The 18,395-nt window shown below is 42.4% G+C and overlaps 2 protein-coding genes across 13 annotated transcripts; both read right to left on the bottom strand.

Moving 5' to 3' along the window:
* Positions 1 to 65: 65 nt before the first annotated feature.
* Positions 66 to 3,611, bottom strand: tmem234 (transmembrane protein 234). Of its 6 annotated transcripts, none has more exons than XM_037071204.1 (5): positions 3,425 to 3,611; positions 2,920 to 3,071; positions 2,697 to 2,820; positions 1,339 to 1,431; positions 66 to 997 (listed from the first exon to the last, which is right to left on the bottom strand). In XM_037071204.1, the coding sequence occupies exons 1-5, from the start codon at positions 3,435 to 3,437 to the stop codon at positions 888 to 890; spliced, it is 492 nt and encodes a 163-aa protein (XP_036927099.1). In that variant the 5' UTR covers positions 3,438 to 3,611; the 3' UTR covers positions 66 to 887. The 6 variants fall into 6 exon arrangements, with proteins under 6 accessions (XP_036927099.1, XP_036927102.1, XP_036927098.1 ...); XM_037071207.1 differs by having other exon boundaries at positions 2,754 to 2,820; positions 3,425 to 3,570; XM_037071203.1 differs by lacking the exon at positions 3,425 to 3,611 and adding an exon at positions 3,167 to 3,413.
* Positions 3,612 to 3,828: 217 nt separating this feature from the next.
* LOC119004367 (non-compact myelin associated protein) lies at positions 3,829 to 17,665 on the bottom strand. Of its 7 annotated transcripts, XM_037071198.1 has the most exons (6): positions 17,460 to 17,665; positions 15,225 to 15,432; positions 14,944 to 15,076; positions 6,076 to 6,182; positions 5,545 to 5,629; positions 3,829 to 4,916 (listed from the first exon to the last, which is right to left on the bottom strand). In XM_037071198.1, exons 4-6 carry the CDS (start codon positions 6,167 to 6,169, stop codon positions 4,637 to 4,639), a joined length of 459 nt encoding a protein of 152 aa, XP_036927093.1. In that variant the 5' UTR covers positions 6,170 to 6,182; positions 14,944 to 15,076; positions 15,225 to 15,432; positions 17,460 to 17,665; the 3' UTR covers positions 3,829 to 4,636. The 7 variants fall into 7 exon arrangements, with proteins under 7 accessions (XP_036927093.1, XP_036927090.1, XP_036927091.1 ...); XM_037071195.1 differs by having other exon boundaries at positions 14,944 to 15,432; XM_037071196.1 differs by lacking the exon at positions 17,460 to 17,665 and adding an exon at positions 15,575 to 15,713 and having other exon boundaries at positions 14,944 to 15,432.
* Between the last annotated feature and the right edge of the window lie 730 nt (positions 17,666 to 18,395).

The following is an 18,395-nucleotide window of genomic DNA, read 5'->3' as shown; positions in this document are numbered from 1 at the left end:
GACATTTTAAGCCTGAATGTATTTTTGATTTGCAGAAATCAGTGATGAGATCATACCACTAGGAGTTGTTTTGCCAAAAATTTATTAATAAAATATCAGCCACATCACAGACAGAATTTATGCACCAATGACGAAGTCACCTGGACAGTGTTTTGTGTCAACTAAATACTGTGAGAATAAAAAATATATATTACTATGTACATTACTGTCACATCTGTGTTGTTTACAAATCCTACAAGTCCTTGGACATTTAATTCTCAAAGAACTTCAGCAAATAACAGTGGTATATCTACCACAGTAATACATTATCTACACAAGGCAGCAGGGGGAAGCAGAACAAGGACAAAATAAGTATAAAAAGCAGCTTTATGTTCCAGATAAACACCAATTAGTTCTCTTCTGTCTCCCGCTCCTCCCCAAACACACACCACAGTGGACAGAAGGCCACTGCTGTAAAATGTCCCCGTTAAACCAGGAGGTTGGATCTAATTGGTCCATTTCAAACCCAGGCCTCATTTGTATGTGGCCTCTATAGCGTTTATGCAGATGCCAGTCACATGGAGGGGCAGCGGAGTGTTTAAAAGTAAAAGTTAACAACCACCAACTTCTATGCAAGCACCATAAATCTAGTCTAGCCTTGAAGTGAACCCTGCGTGAACCCACATCCCCTTCAGCTTGGTGAGACAGTCTCTGGACAGGTCTTTTGAAGCTCACGCTGAGTTCATTTAGGAGCAATTCTCCCACCAGCACCGATGCTCTAAGGAGTCGCTATCTGAATCTAAATTGCCCCCTCTAGTCCCGCTCTGGCACTCCTTTGACCTTCTTTCCTTCTCCTGCTGAGGAATCCCTTGAAGGTGTGGGAGAGTTAGCTTTAATCCTGATCTCTGTTAGTGAACAGCCTGCGTCATATCCTGCTTCCCAGCGTCTTTGTCATCAACAGAGCTTATAATGCACAGAGTGATGCCAGCCATGGTAAGGAACATTCCTGCGACGGCCTCTGTGAGGGGAACATGATATGAAAGAAAAGTAACATTAAGAGAAGCACATCTTAAAAGAAAACAGAACCCAACCAGTACAGGAAAGGAGAAATGCACAAGAGGGGATTAGTAGCTCAATAACACCTTGGTATGCCAGTAACGTCTTGCTTATACAAATGAGTTAAATTGGTCTTTGAAATCTCTGAACACGTTCCAGTAGCCTAACGTTTGACCCTAAAGCTTGCAACATCTTAGCGTCCCAGATTTGTCCATGTGGGTTTCAATATTTTGCACGCTATGTGGCTGCCCCAGCTCTGAGCAGAAGGCTTGTGTTTGAGGCACACGAAGATGAGTCACCTACGTTTGCCTCCAAACTCTTCACCCAGTGCCTTGCCAGTGAGCACAGTGCAAAGGAAGGTGAGAGAGTTGGCAACAGGAACAGCGAGCGATAAATCTGGATGTGAGAGAAAAGAAGGAAAATTGTTTTAATATTCCGCGAGCTAAATTAACATGCATTTCAAATCTGTGAGCAAAATGAAAATTGACCTTAAGAGAGGAGGATGTTGTGCTCTTCATGAGGTAACTAACCATTTTGTTAAATAAAATCCAGGTCATGCTCATGTTAAACCCTGTGTTTTGTAAATGGGTGTGAACTCTTTGATGTTTTCACAAAGTGAAAACCTGTAGAAATATCACTCATTTATGATTAAAGCCGCACGTTTTCAAACAAGCAGGGTCATGTTTTACAAATTGACATGGGGTCAATAGCTCTGGGTTAACCAACAGAAAATCCTCGGTTAATTGACTTATTTTTCAAGCTCAACTGCCACATCGGATGTTCGGATGCTTCAGAAACTCAAATATGCAAACGTGCTGTTTTTCATCATAGAATCATAGTAACTTCAGGGAATTGCAATTGTCATTTTTCCTAACAGTAAAGATCAAAAGATTCATAATCAGCAGATTAATCATTAACAAAAAGTAACTATTCCTTGCTGTACCGGAATATTTGAGATCCACTGACATGTCTATTCAGATTCAGATTCAAATGGGGGGCAATTAATTTGCACCCAATCCAGTCCACACATACAACTCCAGAACTCACAGGCAAGATAATTAGTTTGAAATAATGCAACAGTCATTTAAAATGACTAATACCTGTGTTTAGTAGATTCTTTTGTATTTCTGGACAACCCAGAGGGAGCTGAGCTCATGTATGTACATTTGCCCTTTACGTAGTGTTGTAACTACTTGACATTAGCAGTCAAATCATGCTGACTTGCATTTTGGACATGTCAGACTGGGGAAAGTACAGGTGCTAACAATGAAATCACTGATGGGCTGAACGACACCGAGCTGCTTCAGTTTCAGGGTCCTCCTGCTGGTATTGTGCATGTTGACTCACTGTCATGGCTTACTGGAGCACCTGAACACAACAGTGCCATTGTTAACGATTTTAGCAACACCTGTGCAGTTTTCCTGCCTTGACGCTGTGCAGATATTTTAGCTTGTCATAGCGGGAAACACACGGGTTTAAATTAACACTAATGAGGACTGCATTACAATTACTCACTTCCAGTCACTGCAATCATGCACAGAGTTTACTGGCACAATTAAGGAAACTGAGCCATCATTGGTGGCATTAACTTGCACCTGTGTCTGTGTTAAAATATCAGCTGCGATGTTTCATTTTCTTGTGTAAGAATTGAACCCATTCACCTCGACAGAAGCTGCCATCGGACAGTGATGAGGTTGATTTTGGATTGTGTGTCTCACCTGTGGTGGACAGTGTGTAATAGTAAACCAAAGAGCCACTCTGGTTCAGGAGAAATGGGACCAGGTACTGAGGAAGAAGAAGGTGCAATTAAAACCACTTGTAGGGAGAAAAAAAAAAAAAAAAAAGCAGGCACACTGGTAAACAAGAAGGGGTGTGAGGAGTTACCTTGAGGTTTAGGAAAAGAAACTTGAGCTCAGCCAGTATCTGTGAGACTCTGCTGGTCTCAGTGACATGTTCTATCCCCTCGGTGCCTCTCTTCAGGAGGGGGTTGGTGCAGCCCCACAGCACCGACACCAGCAGGAGGCTCAGCAGCTCCCCTTCAACACAAGGCAGTCGCATACAATCACCCCAATCACTTCATACTTAAAATATTCTCTACCGTTGTTACATGGCTCGTCTGCCAAGCACTGACCAAGATAGGACCCCATAAATACAGGGTAAGCTGTTAGCACCTGAGCTGCAAATACCTGTATTCCCCCTCAGCTAGCTTACTTCCTTAGCATTAGCTCTGACAGGGCAGCTATATTTGGTTTAGTTCTGTGTTTAATCGCGCGAACGAGGACGCATATACTTGGGCAATAATATTCGATGTCAAAATACAAAGGCTATCTTTTAAATACTGGTAACTGTCATGATTAGAGAGTAATAAATTAGCCTGTTAGCCACTCACCTACGGTCACCATCGTGTTGTAAACAACCAGTCAGAAGTTGCATTCACTGACTGTTGGCCACCGCAGTCGTCAGTGAATGTTATTTAAAAGGACGGATTAATAAACAGTTTCAATACATTTTTTTATGAACTAAGATAAAGGTAATCTAGGAAGTTTAATGAATTAAAAAGCAACCCAAGAAGCTAACCCACGAATCACTGTATGACAACTGTATATTTAACATATCTTGCGGTCTTGAATGCAACTTCGTGATTTGTCAGTGTCATGGTACTAAAATGTACCAGCAGAGGGCGCTAAAACCTGCTCAGCAACACCGAGCACTCCCCCCTTCTTTTCTTTTCTGCTCTAATTTCATATAATTAGATATTATGTACAAATAACACTCCATTTAAACGAGCAGGTCTGCAGCAAATAGAAATATTACATTTTATTTTCATCTAATCACATTTAAAGAACCACAAGCAATACAAATACACATGGGGAGCAATCAAAATAAAGTGCAAAATCCTTCAGCGTCCAACTTGGAGGGATTCCCGTTAGCGTTTAAGGCTGACACCCAGAAGTCTCACAAAATCTTTTTTTTATATTATTGTTATCTTTTCATTTTACAAAGGTTTTAAAAAAATACAGTGACATTCTTGGACAAAAACTTGTCCGATCAGAAGACAGAGACGGTACGATGCAATGTTATTCAGATTTATTAAGGAGTATTGTTAAATAAGCAATATTAACAGACATCTATTCTTTCATACTGTCTTTGTCTTCTCTGAAGTTTATACTAATTCTACATTTACTCATGAACCTACGTGGTCCTCTTTAATACAGAAATGTATACACTCAGGAGCAACATTGTCAAGCCATTACAGTCTTTACTACACATTTTCTTGATTGTATTAGTAGTGATGGAAAAAGTACAAATAGTAAAAAAAAAAATTGTATGGCATCTATACTCCGAACACTGACTGTAGCCAAAAAGCAATTCTTCGCACGGAAGTCTCAGTTTTTTTTTAATCCGTCCTGCAGTTTCCTTCATGTGATCCACTGTGTCTGTTTATGGTTTGTTCATGATGTGAATATTTGCACGTTTGTTATTGCTGTGGTCACCAGCAGTGGCTCAGATGGTGAAGATAGTGACAGTTTCACAGGATTCAGTCAGCACACAGTATGCGGAAGAAGACATCACATCACAGTCACTGCCTGTTGTCTTGCTGTTATGTGTTTTCTAATGATGGGACATCGTGTATGGTGACCGCAGTGGATCCGCTGTTGGTGCTGAACTGCTCTATGTGGTTCTCCTCCACGCTGCTCAGCTCCACCCTGGGCAGCTGGAAGCTGTCCTCTGAGGCTGGGTTTGAATTGGCCATGCTGCCCGACACAGAGTTGATTCCCATGGTGCTCAGCGGCATGTTGCTCTGAACTGTGGACTGTGACAACTTCTGACGAGGTTTGGAGCCGCCGCTGGCCCCCAGGACTCTGGATACATGTGTCCGCCTGGGGAAAGAGACAGAATAAATCATGTGCCAAACTGAAATTTTCACAGGGGATCAATAAACATATATCTCATCTCATCTTTTCTCATTGTGAAGTTTCAGAAAAAAGGAAAAAAAAAAAAATCAATTAATCCATCTATATGTTTTCTGCCTTTGTAAGTAGCTGTTAAATGAGAAAACAAATTCATCTTGAATCTTAAAGAGCGAGAACCCTCAGGCTGGAAGTTAAAAACTAGTGTGTTTGTTGTGTACTACAATTAGTATTCTACTTTATGATTCAACCTCTGAGGGCAATATTGTAAATACTGTGTGATGGCAGAAAGTTTTCCATCTTAAGATGATTCAAATAACAATGTGGAGAGGGAAAGCGAACACGTCACATATAGTACGTTCAGCTCTAGGACACACATGCGACCTGTGACGTTTTGCTATGAATGGGGCGTCAATTAAACGCTCGTAAGCGTATGTTTGTGTGCATGATTGTTTGTATTCACATGCTTTCACAGACAGCTGAAAGCAGGTGTCTGGTCCTCCTTTAGGAGGATAAAAATAGCACGACTGTCTGTTTCACGGCTTGTGTAATTCACTCTGCGGGAATTGTCCTGTCAGCAACAGGAATGCAGCCCTACCTGTTGTATGTCTTCAGGATGATCAGCAGAAAGGCCAGAAGGATGATGATACCTAGGACGATGACAGCGATCATTGCCCCGGAACCTGAGAGAATGCAGAAAGAGGAGGAACATGAGTGATGTTGAAAGGCTGTTTTTTTTTCCCCCCCCTCCTGTGTGTCTCCTCTTAAATTGCCACATTTCACACATTCCCTCTGCTCCGTGCAGCGAAAACTTATCTCCTGCAGGAGTAGTGTGTAGTAGCCTGGCAACGGCATCGCTCACAGACAAACAGAACACGGCAAATATGTGCTGTTAAATGCATGGGTGCCACTCCCGCGCAAACCATCTAGATTAGACCGCACAACGCAATCGGTTGTTATTTATGAGGCTTGTGTTATCGTGCAATATGTCTGCGATACGGGACACTCTGTGATCTGACGGTGCCCACAACAAACACCTCGTTCACACGGGCGTGTTTCATCAATATCAGATTTGACGAAGCACAAACATGAGCTGAGTGCAGACGCCGAGACTAAGAGACATCCTTACTCTGGATGAGTATTTGTTCTTGAGACTTCGTGACGACAGTGGTGTTCGAGGACAGCGTAGTGTTGGTCACAGGCGAGACAGTTGAGGCTTGCATCTTCAGCAACAACCTGCAAAAGAGAAAAAACAGAGAAACAAAAAATCGCTTTAGTCGACCGATGATTCTCTGAAAGCGCGATTAAACACAGCTGCACACGTGAAGGAATATTCTAAGCACAGCACAGATAAAAAAAAAGCAGATGGAGGAAGTCATGATGTGGGATTTGAAGATGAAACCGATGCAATGAATGAATGTTTTATAGAAAGCACAAGAATGAGTACATTATGTCTGAAGCACTAACAAGTGATCACTTCAATACCAGAGGACTGATGACGTGCAGGCCTGATTAGAGCCATTTCCAAAGTAGGGGTCAATCTGCGCAAAACCAAAGCAGAACATTCCTGAACCCCAGTGCCTACATCACACGACTGACCTGAAAGCTGTTTGGAACGACGCTGTGTTTGCTCCTAATGACGCGGCTTGAACATCGCACAGCAGTTTCACACGCCATTGTCATGTGTTGGTTTGAGATTCAAGTCAGACAGGAGCGAGCAACAATGTAAAGGCATGTAGGGCAAGTACATTACAGCGTGCCACAGCTCAACTTGAGTTTACTGCAACATTTTTTTTTTCACTTAAACATAAAAATGGGCCTGTCTGAAATGGTTTAAGCAATTTTTTTTAGGTGGTTTAAAAGGACGAAATTCTTTTCCAATGTATGTCTGATGACACGTCCAACGAATAGACCAAAGCCAACAATGAATTGATCCAGAGGGTGGTTCAAGACTTCGCCATCTACGTAGCCAAACATATAGCAATATAACCCATTCCCTTGTGCCGTTCATCTTAAACGTCGTCCAGAAACAATTAAAAATGCATCAGTGAGCCACGTGTTTGCACTGGATGACATGGTGGTTTATTTTGAGCTCCTCATACACCAACCTGCTCCTGTAAATATTCACTCGCATCAAATATGTATTACTCCACTGCCGAAAATAGTCCCTAGTAAATGCACCATCTACTCCTGCTTGCTAAAGACGGCATCCTTCAGCTGTCTTTGGATTTTCTTTTAAATTATTCAGCACTACAGGTAAGAGAAAAAAAAAATATGCATGTTTGATTTTGGGATAAACTGTTCCTTTAAGTTCAGTCACACTGTTCAAATTATCCTCACAATGGAACTTCATCACTCTGAACACGTCCTGATATCGAGATGAACTGATGTAATTCAGTTTGTTCCCTCAATCATGACTCATTCGATCATGCAACAGGAACAATGCACATTCTAAGGTGTCATCGGGGTCAGTTTCATTATGTTCTTGTGTTTTGATCTTGATCTAATCGACTGTGTTGCAATTGTTCTGTGTCAGTTGGAGATCCTCTGTCATTTGGAAGGATCCCTGATACTGATCAGGAAACAATCTACACACAGCTGCAGGTCAGGGCTGTCCCTATAACTGATACTTCCCTCGAGCCAGAATGACACTCTTTCGCATGCCAAGAGAAAGATGCTTGTGCAAACTTGAAATAATTTCCTCGTAAAAAACACAATCAATTTTGATCACATGCAGGTCGACTGCAGTGTTTTCCACTGGACCGGGTGATTTATGAATGCCAATCATGCAAAGCTGCACAAACGTCATCACAGGAGTTCCTCATCCTCTTTTCACGTAGCATGACGTAAACCAAAGTGTAAATAATGAGTCATCCGAGTGTGACTCAGACGTATGCTCATGGTTCTTTTTTTTAAATCTTAAATCAACTGAATTATATCCCGAGAATGTGAACCAATAGTGAATCCTCTCCCAAAGAATCTGTGTCTACGCTGTTCTGTTGTTCTGACTGACTTTCGTTTCTCATTTAACAGCTTCAGAGAATAATCTTTAAGTCATGCAGTGTTTTTCTCAGTGTTTTTTTTTTTTCATTTTTACTACGCTATTTCTATTGTCTTTCCACTGTCTGACCTCAGCTGAGGATTGCGCTCTGTGATTTAAAAAAAAAAAAAAAAAGACTATAGACTAGTTTCCCACAGTGAGGAGATGAGTTCACCCCTCTGTTTTCCCCCCCTGCTTGTTTGTTACGTTTGTCAGCAGTAGAGACCATCATCAGACCACATACAGAAGATGTTCATACTTCATTTTAAAAGTTTTGGGAAGGGAAAAAAGTCAGAAGTCTGAATCAGAAGCATCGGTATTTTCCTGAGCTAATAACAGAAGTCAAAAAGCTAAAGAGCCTTTAAATCAAGTAATTAGGTATTAATAACAGGATGCATTCTTACTATTTCCCTGGCACTGTTGGTCCGCACTTTACGTATAGCTTTGACAGGCTTCATGAGTGTCTCATTTTGGAGCCAAAAGCATTTTAATTATGGGCGACAGATGGAGAAAGAGGCCTCACATGAAAACATCCTCATGAAGACGCGAGCTGCGGTGGCTGCCGCTGGGAGCGAAGCGCAGCTCCGCACAATCAAAACAGGTGCTGCAATCGCACAACATTTGCATCGGCTATAAAAAGATGGAAACCCCGGTACAAGGAACAGACACACGACACCCATCCCCTCTCTTTTCTAGGTCGGAATTGATTGCTCCATCGATTGCATTCAAATTCCCACGATAGGCATGCAAAAAAAAAAAGGCTTCACGGCTCTTTTCTGTGAAGATACCGCTGAATGTTATGAAGTTAATAAACCAGCAGTTCATTCGGGGAGAGGCGGCTGACAGATACCGGACCGCTGACGGAAGTTGTGAGGAACCACAGCGTTGGTGTCAGAAGAAATGAAAGAGACGCAGTGGAGCTAATCACGAGGCCGGAATAAAAAGGGATTACTGCTGCAACTCAAGAGTGCAGCCGGAGCTGATGCAAAGAACCTGTTATTATACATGAAGAGATGGGAGTAACACCCGGCTGCTGAAAGACGAGCTGACAAACTTTCTCCTGGTCTTTCACACACAGGCCTAATTAGTTTTCCTGCCACAGGTACCGCCACTGTGCAAGGACGAGCTCGACATTTTGGAGAAAGGGCGTGTTCGCTTCTTTCTCTCAGACCAGCTCTCACGCCAGCGCGATGGTAAAATATGAGCCAGTTATCTTAGATTAGCATGAGAACAGCTAGTCTAGAAAGGCACCATAATCCAGCGAGCAGCGCCTCTATAGCCCACAACTCTGTAGCGTATCACTACAATAACACATTCATTGGAAGATGCTTTGTTCATTTTTTTTTTGTTTTTTTTGTTAATGTTTTCAAATAAACTCTTACATATCGCCCCTTTAAGAATCTCTGAGATATGAGTTACAACTTGATAATCTGTGATGGGAGGCAGATTTCTGTCTCCCATCACAGGTTTATATCACAGATGAGCGAAAGCGATCACACAGTGCTTTTTGCTTTCAAGTAGCAGAAAACTGCAAAACATTTATACATTTTGAAACGTGAAGATTCTTTGAAACAAGATGCGATATTTAGCATCATCTAAAAACAAGTACATACATGTCAGTGAGATGTTACTTGTCAGCTGACTGTATCGAAAAATACATTCTCGGCAAGTGTTTCTCAAAATGTAAATACAGTTTTTCCTCCATTCGCGTGTTTGCATAATTAAAAAAAAATGTTGGAGAGCTAATATGTGGACCAATACATCGGCGTGTGTACATAGCTTGAGCCATTAGTGGAGCGTGAAAGTTTACATTTCACCTGCAAGCTGTGTGTGCCCTGGAGGCATTGTGAAAGAACAATATACAACCCCATTCATTCGTCATCTGTGAAATCTACATGACACTGGTTGACAGAGGCACAGAGCTCAAGCCTTTTGCCTTGCAGGGTCAAGACTTGTAGAAATATTCCACAACCCAGGACTTTAACTCTTCACTCACTGAGATGTGACGAAACACACATCAGAATCGTAATTACATGTCGACGACAGAGATTTGAAGCTGGGGCTCGATACTTCTTGTGTGTACTGTACGTCTTATCCAGCTTCCTGCTCAACAGCAAACATTACACAACCATCTCTCCCAGTGTTGACATACTATTAGAAGAGAGATTAGTAATGACATATATCAGGCTTGTTGTTTGCAGCGGTGACAGCTCCTGATAAGTGGATAATGTGCTGAATAAACCTGGCAACACCATTACTTTGGTAACATGGTGGAGAATACAGTATGCAGCTGAAGCTGGCAAAACCCATGGGACTCATTTCCAAGCCATCTTTTGGCTCTATTCAATATATATATATATATATATATATATATATATATATATATATATATATATATATATACATATATATATATATATATATCTTACATAAAATCTTACATAATGCACCTTTAATGTACAGCAAATATGAATATAGAAAGACTGAGGATAAACTGATAAAATGTTAACATTAATTCCCTGAAACCACATCGACATCAATCCAACACCTGTGTTCAAATGTGCACTGATAAGAGGGGTTCAAGCAGCTTTGTAACAATGTTTAATAACTTTTTTAAAAAATATATATATATATATATTTATGGCAACAAAAAGCAGTTCAACCAGCACAAGTCTTAATAAATCCAAATGCATCGTCAGGACCATGTCTGATGAAGAGAGCTGCGGTTGGACAAGAGCACTTTGGTGATATATTAAAGCGTGACAGAACAAAACTACCCAAAGAGGAAACCACACTTTGTACCTTAGTACACGTCACTTCAAGCCAGCTGGAAACTGGCCTTTAAAGGGCAGTTTTGATTGGGTCAATCAAGCTAATTTGTTATTGACTTTGAGCTGCTCGTCTCCTGCTTTGTGTGCCGTCTGGTAGCCATAGCAGCGACGCTGCCACTGCCTCTGCATCGCTTCTATATCTGAACCAAAACCAGTGCCACACAATTCTTTACAGAATATGCACCGGCTCAAGAAGAAATGAAGTGTATGTACAGAGATGTATGAGTGCTGCCAGCTGCAGCCCTGGCACATGCCGGTTTTTAAAAAAAAAAATGTGGGCGTGTTTACTCCCACAGACTGAGGTGTGTTGACAGACTTGGGTAATACATCACTTACAGGTGAGGTTCAGGTGTAGGTTTGGCCAGGTAGAGGTCATGGAACGATTGGGAAAGCCGTCAGCCGAGGAATCACGCACAGTTAACACACCTCATACTCTAATACATGACTAAGCTTTGTCCTGCTTGCCAGTTAACCCGCCCGTCATGACTTATACCGAACTTCCGGCACCGCCTAAGTAGCCTTGAGTATTGCACATTGCCAAAAGCTGTACGTATGAGTATAAGAAAATTACCAGATACTTGAGAGATGATCCATAAATCGGCTCACTGCATTCTCACATAAACAGTCCACACTGCATTAGACACCCTCTTAGACTTAAGAGGGATAACTGACAGGTAAAATGATGTCAAGTAGGTCTAGACTACACTCCTTCATTCAACTTTCCCCCACAAGGAAGTATTTGGTGACAGCGGTGAGGAAGACCTGCAGGTTCTGAAAAATTTGACCAACATGACCAGTCAAAAGAAAAATGAGTAGATTCAAATGGCTCTGCAGTTTACTTTACTGAATTAAACAAAGGGATTATCAGTGACATTGCCCCAGAGCTAAGCGGCCAGTGGCTGTAGCTTCATGTTCACCATAGAGATTTAAGAGCGGTGCGTGCTCCGCCAGAAAGCAAATAAATGTGCTTGTCACAGCCTGGAAATGCTTCAAGCAACGTTCTGTACAGGCATCCTACTGTATTTGAGACCTGCACAAATTGCCAATTTGGACCGCAGGATCTTCTCCCTGCGACGTTGCAGCGCTCATCCCCGGCCAACTTCTGCAACAGCTACAGTCACAGACATAATCCGTACACAGACTTGAAGGTTACTTTTATTGTTTATAGCAAAGGGAGGGAGACTTTGAGGTCTGCCGTCAGTGATCTGCTTCCTCATCTCCCGCTGAAACACTTTGTTTGTTGTTCCACAAATTGCAGCTATTTCACTGCAGACTGCAGATTCAATATCTTCGTCCGCCCTCAGTAAACACATCATTTACGGGTCTCTGTTCGGAGCGGACTCGCAACACAAAACGGGAACAATTTAGTTCCCCCTTTTTTTTTATGCGAGGAAAAGCAGACAAAACTGTTGACCGACGTGACTGTTTCCCCTCTGCGAGTACAACACAGGCTCCATAAACACATTCAAAGTGTGCCCTTCATCTAATGACGGTCGGAGTCAATATTTGAGCTGTCAGTCTGAGGAGGTTAATAAGACGAACTGAGTTATTAGTTCAGCTGAGGAAGAGCGCGCACACAGTCACAGCGGGGAGGTCATCTGGTTATGTCAGATGTAAATTTCCCATACTGTTTGTTTTCCAGACGTCACGCTGAAGAGTGATTCAACGATGACATTTATCGACCTCCATCAGTCAACGCAGGATTTGCAGCAGCGCTGACAGGTCTTTGGCACGATCTACAGTGACCTGTTATTGACACGAGTGATGAAGTGACATCGGAGATTTAAAGACTAGCTAATTGGTAGAGAAGGGTGTTGTAAAAGATGTAATATATCACGATCGTGTTTCAGTATTATGAGCTCGACGTGTGAAAGAACAGTCTGCGTTGTCCAGGCAATATCAAAACAAAGTGTACATCTCAGTGACTTCTATTACCTGAGTACCGAACTGGGTTAGAAAAGATGAAAAGTCATCATTGAGGACACAACCAGGTTTCTTCTGAGCTTACAATGTAGTATTCGAGCACGACAAATGGATATTCATGAAAGGGCAACACAAAATAACAGTGCTGCGGCTTGATTGCACAAACCAGTCATTATTCTTGGCATTGCGTTTCTAGGAAATTAGATTGATTAGTCATTGTCTGAACAGGCTGAGTCTGAAACAGACTCATGAGCGTCTGTTTGGCCCAAAGGACTTACATAAGCGTAAAGAAGCATATGTTAATATATGGTGATCATATCAGTTCTTGTAGTTCATTCTACATCGTGAACACAGGCGCCGCTGAGTGTCCAGCTGAAATGGTCCGACATGGATGACAACAGCACTCGGCTGGTTTACTTGCCACTTTTAAAAGCCTTAAAACTGGAATTTGACAGCTGCTGCGAGGATGGTTTGTTAAAATGTCACACAGCGGCGTACTGCAGCCGGTTGCTCTGGGTTTTTATTTACTGTGGTCTGAAGCCCGTTTCTGCTTTAAACTAAAACTCTCCTGTCAAGGGCATCTATGCAAGTCAAACCTCTGAGAACTATTTTTTTTTTTTTTTTTTTTACCAAAGACCATATTTCTCTCTGACGTCATGCTGAGGTTTGGAGATCTCAAATGTCGTGCTGCAGTGACTGTAGCGCCTGTTCAGGGCCCAGGACAGAAAAATTCCCAGGGGGCCTTTCTTGACGTGAACGAAAAAATTATGAAACCTGTGCATGTTTGTACGACTAGTGACACACAGCAGTTGGATATTTACATTTAGAGGCCAGGTGGAATCTGATATATCCCCTTTCATATCGATACTGGTGCGACAGAAACCTGCTCGTATTGTCTGAGGTTTAGTTTTCCTGTTGGGATACTCTGATTTCCCACGAGTGGTTTAATCCAGTACCAGGACTTATAATTTAAACACCACATTGAGCAACTAATACCAACATCTTTATAGTCAGACATTTAAAGAGCCCATTTTCCCAATTAGGCTTCTCTAATAAGGATTTTCTAATGTCCATTTATAGTTTGACACCCAAAAAAAACTTTTCATGTCGGACTGAACTGCGCTCGCTGGTATGCGCCGTGTGCTTTTCTCAGGCCGGATAATGAGGCATATTTTCAGACAATGCTTATCAGAGCCGAGCTCGATAACAAAAGAAAGCACGCACAACAGCACTCGGCTTATCGTCTACAGAGCCAGCCAGAGGATCGTATCCTTTTTTCGTGTGAAAATCACCCGCTCATTTCAGCCTCTAAATCTGAGAAGTGGTGATCAGTCCTCTTTATATCTGCAGTCGTGCATTTCTAATTGAAACGGATGGATGTTATATTGTGTAACGTGGCCGGAGGGAATCCCCAGTTGATTGTATTTTGCATGTTCCTTGTGGAAGTTCAGTTGGTCCTTTTGTCTTTTTAACTTTGGTTTCTCTGCGTCAAAATATACAAATAAGAACTGGCCAATATCCCTGTGACATTTGACAGCAACCCAGCTGAAATGCACACATGCTCATTAACCTTTCCATGACTGACTGTAGCCTGATTTAATGGGTGAAGAGAACAGGTAACCTTTCTATTTTCTTTCTTTTTTTTCTTTTTTTTTTAGTGCCATGCAGCAATCTTCCCTGCTCTAATAACTTAGTGCTTACAAGGAAAAAACAAAGCAACAAATCCAAAAAATGTCTTATACATCATCACCGTGACACTTTCCTGTACATCATTTGAAGAACAAGGACTGGAGAGCCCTGTCATACTTTCCTACAATGGTGGTGGCAGCTGATGGGACGATAAGTCGAGCTGTTCTATCAAACAGACACTTAACAGTGAGAGATTTGCTGGCTGATAGTGCTGGGAATCAAAACTGAAATCGAATAATTTGTCCAGAGGTAAATCTGAGTCGTTCCACTGGTTCGGCAGTAGCAGCAGATTTCTAAATCTGAGAGCTCTGTGGAATGTGAGCTATTCCCTGACACCTGACTCACCTGCCGTCCCGCCATGTTGTCTGGGAGAGCCCCTTGTTCCCACAGACACTCTCACACAGAAAAGAATGCAGCGGTGGCCGATATCACCCTCAACCACAAAGAGACTGAATGTAAATGAAAGCAAACCCCACCGAGGAAGAGGTAGTTGAAAAAGTTCTCGTGGACTCACCTAACCGTGTCCTCTTTGGTTTCTTCTATGGATGGGAGCCTGAGCAGCACAGAGCCCCCTCCCTCAGCCGACCGAGGGGGGCATAGTCCACCGGAGTCTCGGCAAAGGTCTGAGGAGTGGGTCAGGTCTCAAACTGACGGGGACGGACACAAAGGCAGGAAGGGAAAACAAGACTGTAAACAAGCAGAGATGGCTCTGTGTGTCTGTGTGTGGTTTCAGTGGCGAGCGCTCTGGTGGAGAGGAGGAGAGTGAACAGGAGGAGGCTCCACGCCGTGGCTCACTTGTTGCTCCTCGCTGAACGTAATAATCTCAGGCAGCTGGTTTTTCAGGTCCTTCCGCCCGGCCCTCAGGCGTGCCAATGATCAAAAAGCAAGGCTCCCTTTCCAGACCCGCCTGCTCGCTCGCCTCAGCTCGGCTCTGGCCATGACTGTTGCCTCTCCAGAATCAGGAGTGCTGCATCTCATGGGACACGGACTGCAGAGGGTGGGGCTCAAAGAAGATAAAGAAAAAGATAAAATAACATCTCATATGATAAATTCCAGTGTATGTGCTATACATTTGGGTACGTGTGCAAACACTGAACACATTCATGCATGCATAAGAGTGAAACAAATAAAAATCAAATCAATACCTTGTCTTTTATGGAGAATAAAAAAGGCTGCATGTTTTGTGTGGAGTGTGTGGTTTCAAAGTTATCGCAGACCCATTCATCTCTGCACGCACACGTTGTTTTTATGTATGTAGTTGAAAATTAACTGTGCATTACAATGCTCGTCCAAAGTGTACTGGGCGTGTTTCTGAGAAAAGATAAAGTGTGCAAAAGCCTTTTCTTCACTTTCTTTTCTCGTCAGACAAAGAGCTCCATTCAAAGGCTTGGCAACATTTGTGTGAAAGAGAGAGAGAGAGAGGAAAAAAAAACATGTTTATGCTGGCAACAATTAGCCCATTTTCTCATCAAGTGTTAAAAAACAAGCCTCTTTAACATGGTAGTGCCCCCCCAAACCAGGCCAACAGCTTGTCAGGATATCGCCTCATATTTCCTCCGGGGGATAGGTGGTGCCCGCGACTATAAAGCAAGTGAGTGTTGTGCCTTTGTGAGAAAGTGTAACTTAACTTCGTTTAGGCAGACACACATTGTTCTGCTTCACCTAATGGCCTGCATGCGTGCACAAGCGCCAGCGTCCCCACTACTCTGCAGTCGGCAGCGGTGGAAGCATCATTACGTAAGTCTGTAAGCTGCAGGTCAAGTTTCATGGACGAGAATACATCTTTCATAATGGCATCTCTGCATTGTGTTGGTTTCGGCCCAGTAGAGATGGTGTAAGCAAACTGTGTTGAGTGAGAAGACGGATGGGCCGTCGTTCGTTTTTTTACTTATTGAGTTTGCATTTCAGTGTCAGAGTGCTGTTGTCTATTCCACCCGCTTTCTTCTTGTTGGGAAGCTTGATTGGTACGGGTGATACAGGTGATTGTGGCGGTTTCCCAGTGTAAGGCTTCCATTAGCATTTTCACCTGTCAATCACCTGTTACTGAACCCCTTATCACAAAGTAAAGAAAGCGTCTAGTCCCGATTAGTTTTCCCATTATGTCCAGTATCATCATCAAAATAATCAGACTGTGGTGTTTAAAATGTGTGATTTGAGGCTTTCAGTTCAGAAAACAATCAGTTCTGACTGATGATGATGATTCTCTACATGTCTACAAGCACTGTGATAGTTGTTTTCAGCCAGACAAACTAGCTTCTCTATGAGGCTGTACTACGAGCTAATGTTGACAGGCTAACCACATCTATGACACTACCAAGATCACAACAACAATGCTGTTGCTGAGCAGACGCACGTTTCACCTTCATCACCATCTTAGTTTAGCATGTTAGCATGTTGATAGTTGATAGGACTAAACATGATGTACAGGTTAATTACAGGTACACATTTTGACCCGAGCAATGATAAGGTTTCACAATAGTTGCTAAATTTAATCCTCTGGGGACTATAAATGTCTTAATCTTACCAAATTTCATGGCAATCCATAATTTTGTTGAGACACTTCAATCTGGACCAAAAGTCACGGGCCGACCATGCTGTTTCCCCAGATTTAGACCCTGATGACATAATTTCTTGGAAGCCAGTAACATGAAGTTACCATTGTGATCCTTTGATAATTCGTCTTAATTTGCCGTTAATACGATCTTATTATTGTAACAGATAAGAAAAGTACTTTTATCTGACGACATGGACACTTTAAAGGGGTCAGCCAACCTTTACTCACTCTTCCTGAGGGAGGCGAAAGTGTTTACACTCGCAGGGCTTATCACTTTATTGCCTTATGGGACTTTAATGTACAAGCTCGGGCAAATGTTTGAATTCAGTCAGAATAAACACATTACACACTGTTGATTCTACTCTGTGAACACGTATTGAGAACTCGCTCTTGTCCACTCATGATGACTAATGCATCACTTAACATTCCTGCCTGAGAGGCTGAGACCTATGTGCTGAGTACATTTTGGAGAGTACCTTTGAAGGAATCTGGAGGTGCTACTCATCCACACCCACGGAGGCCACGTTGACCTGATCTCTTCCTCTTCAGTCAACAGTGAGGGTCATTGTGGGGAGGAATTCCTCACTCATGGCGTGATGACGAGAGGGGTTTTTTGTGTCATGGAGAGACAGCTGTCCACCTTTAACCATTAAGTACATCAGCAGTGACGCAGGGAACGGTCATGACCTTGGATCCTCTGCTTATCCTCAACTGAATGTTAAAAAAAAAAAAGCAGAATTTTTCTTCTTAAATCTTTCGACGTAGATATCTTTTTTTTGCTGTATTCGCAAAACGTCTTTTTGTCAGGTCACAGTTGACAGCGTGCCATGACAATAAAGCGCGGTCCGTCAGGAGGAAATGGATGAGAGTATTCTGTTGTTACTGACTCATGAGAGGTAATCTGTCTTCTCCTTAGAGCTAACTCAAGGACACTGCAGCTGTGGAATTCAGTAGGCTGCTGAACTGTAGGTCACGGCTGCACTGCCGCACAGTGGCTTCACCTTTTTCTGTGATAAATGTCATGTCCAGCGCTGCTCCCTGAAAGAATCATTAACTCAACCTTGATGTTAGCAGCCTTTTAAACAAGGCTCTGACCAGGCACAGATAAACTGCTGTTTGGTCCTTGGGGGGCAAATATGAGGTGCAAAGTTTAAGTAGCAGTAGCATTTATATTCATGTCAGTGAGGTGATAATAGTCTTATCTGTGTATTTTATAGCCCTTATGTGGAATACAAGCCAAAACCAAACCCAGTGGGATATCAGACATTTTGAATCACTGCCATTAATTGTGAAAAAAACAATTCTAAAATCTATCTTATAGCTGTACTGTATTCATTGCATTAGGCACTTGAATGCTACCGTTAGCAAGTGTGCTCACAACAACAATAAATGCTTGCTAGGTATAATGTTCT

This window comes from Acanthopagrus latus, chromosome 16 (genome assembly GCF_904848185.1).
Source record: "Acanthopagrus latus isolate v.2019 chromosome 16, fAcaLat1.1, whole genome shotgun sequence".
NCBI classification, from domain to species: Eukaryota; Metazoa; Chordata; class Actinopteri; order Spariformes; family Sparidae; genus Acanthopagrus; species Acanthopagrus latus.
This window is presented reverse-complemented; position numbering and strand designations above follow the sequence as displayed.

Bases quoted from the DNA above. Each gene is read 5' to 3' on its own strand.
- tmem234 (XM_037071202.1), bottom strand. From the start codon at position 3,093: ATGCGACTGCCTTGTGTTGAAGGGGAGCTGCTGAGCCTCCTGCTGGTG. The intron at 2,821-2,919 runs GTAACTCCTCAC...CTTCTTCCTCAG, and splicing joins TTCTTTTCCTAAACCTCAAG to TACCTGGTCCCATTTCTCCT. The intron at 998-1,338 runs GTAGGTGACTCA...TTCCCCTCACAG, and splicing joins TGAAGAGTTTGGAGGCAAAC to AGGCCGTCGCAGGAATGTTC.
- LOC119004367 (XM_037071194.1), bottom strand. From the start codon at position 8,613: ATGCAAATGTTGTGCGATTGCAGCACCTGTTTTGATTGTGCGGAGCTG. The intron at 6,183-8,509 runs GTGAGGCCTCTT...TCTCTTTTGCAG, and splicing joins CTTCATGAGGATGTTTTCAT to GTTGTTGCTGAAGATGCAAG. The intron at 5,630-6,075 runs GTAAGGATGTCT...GCATTCTCTCAG, and splicing joins AGAACAAATACTCATCCAGA to GTTCCGGGGCAATGATCGCT.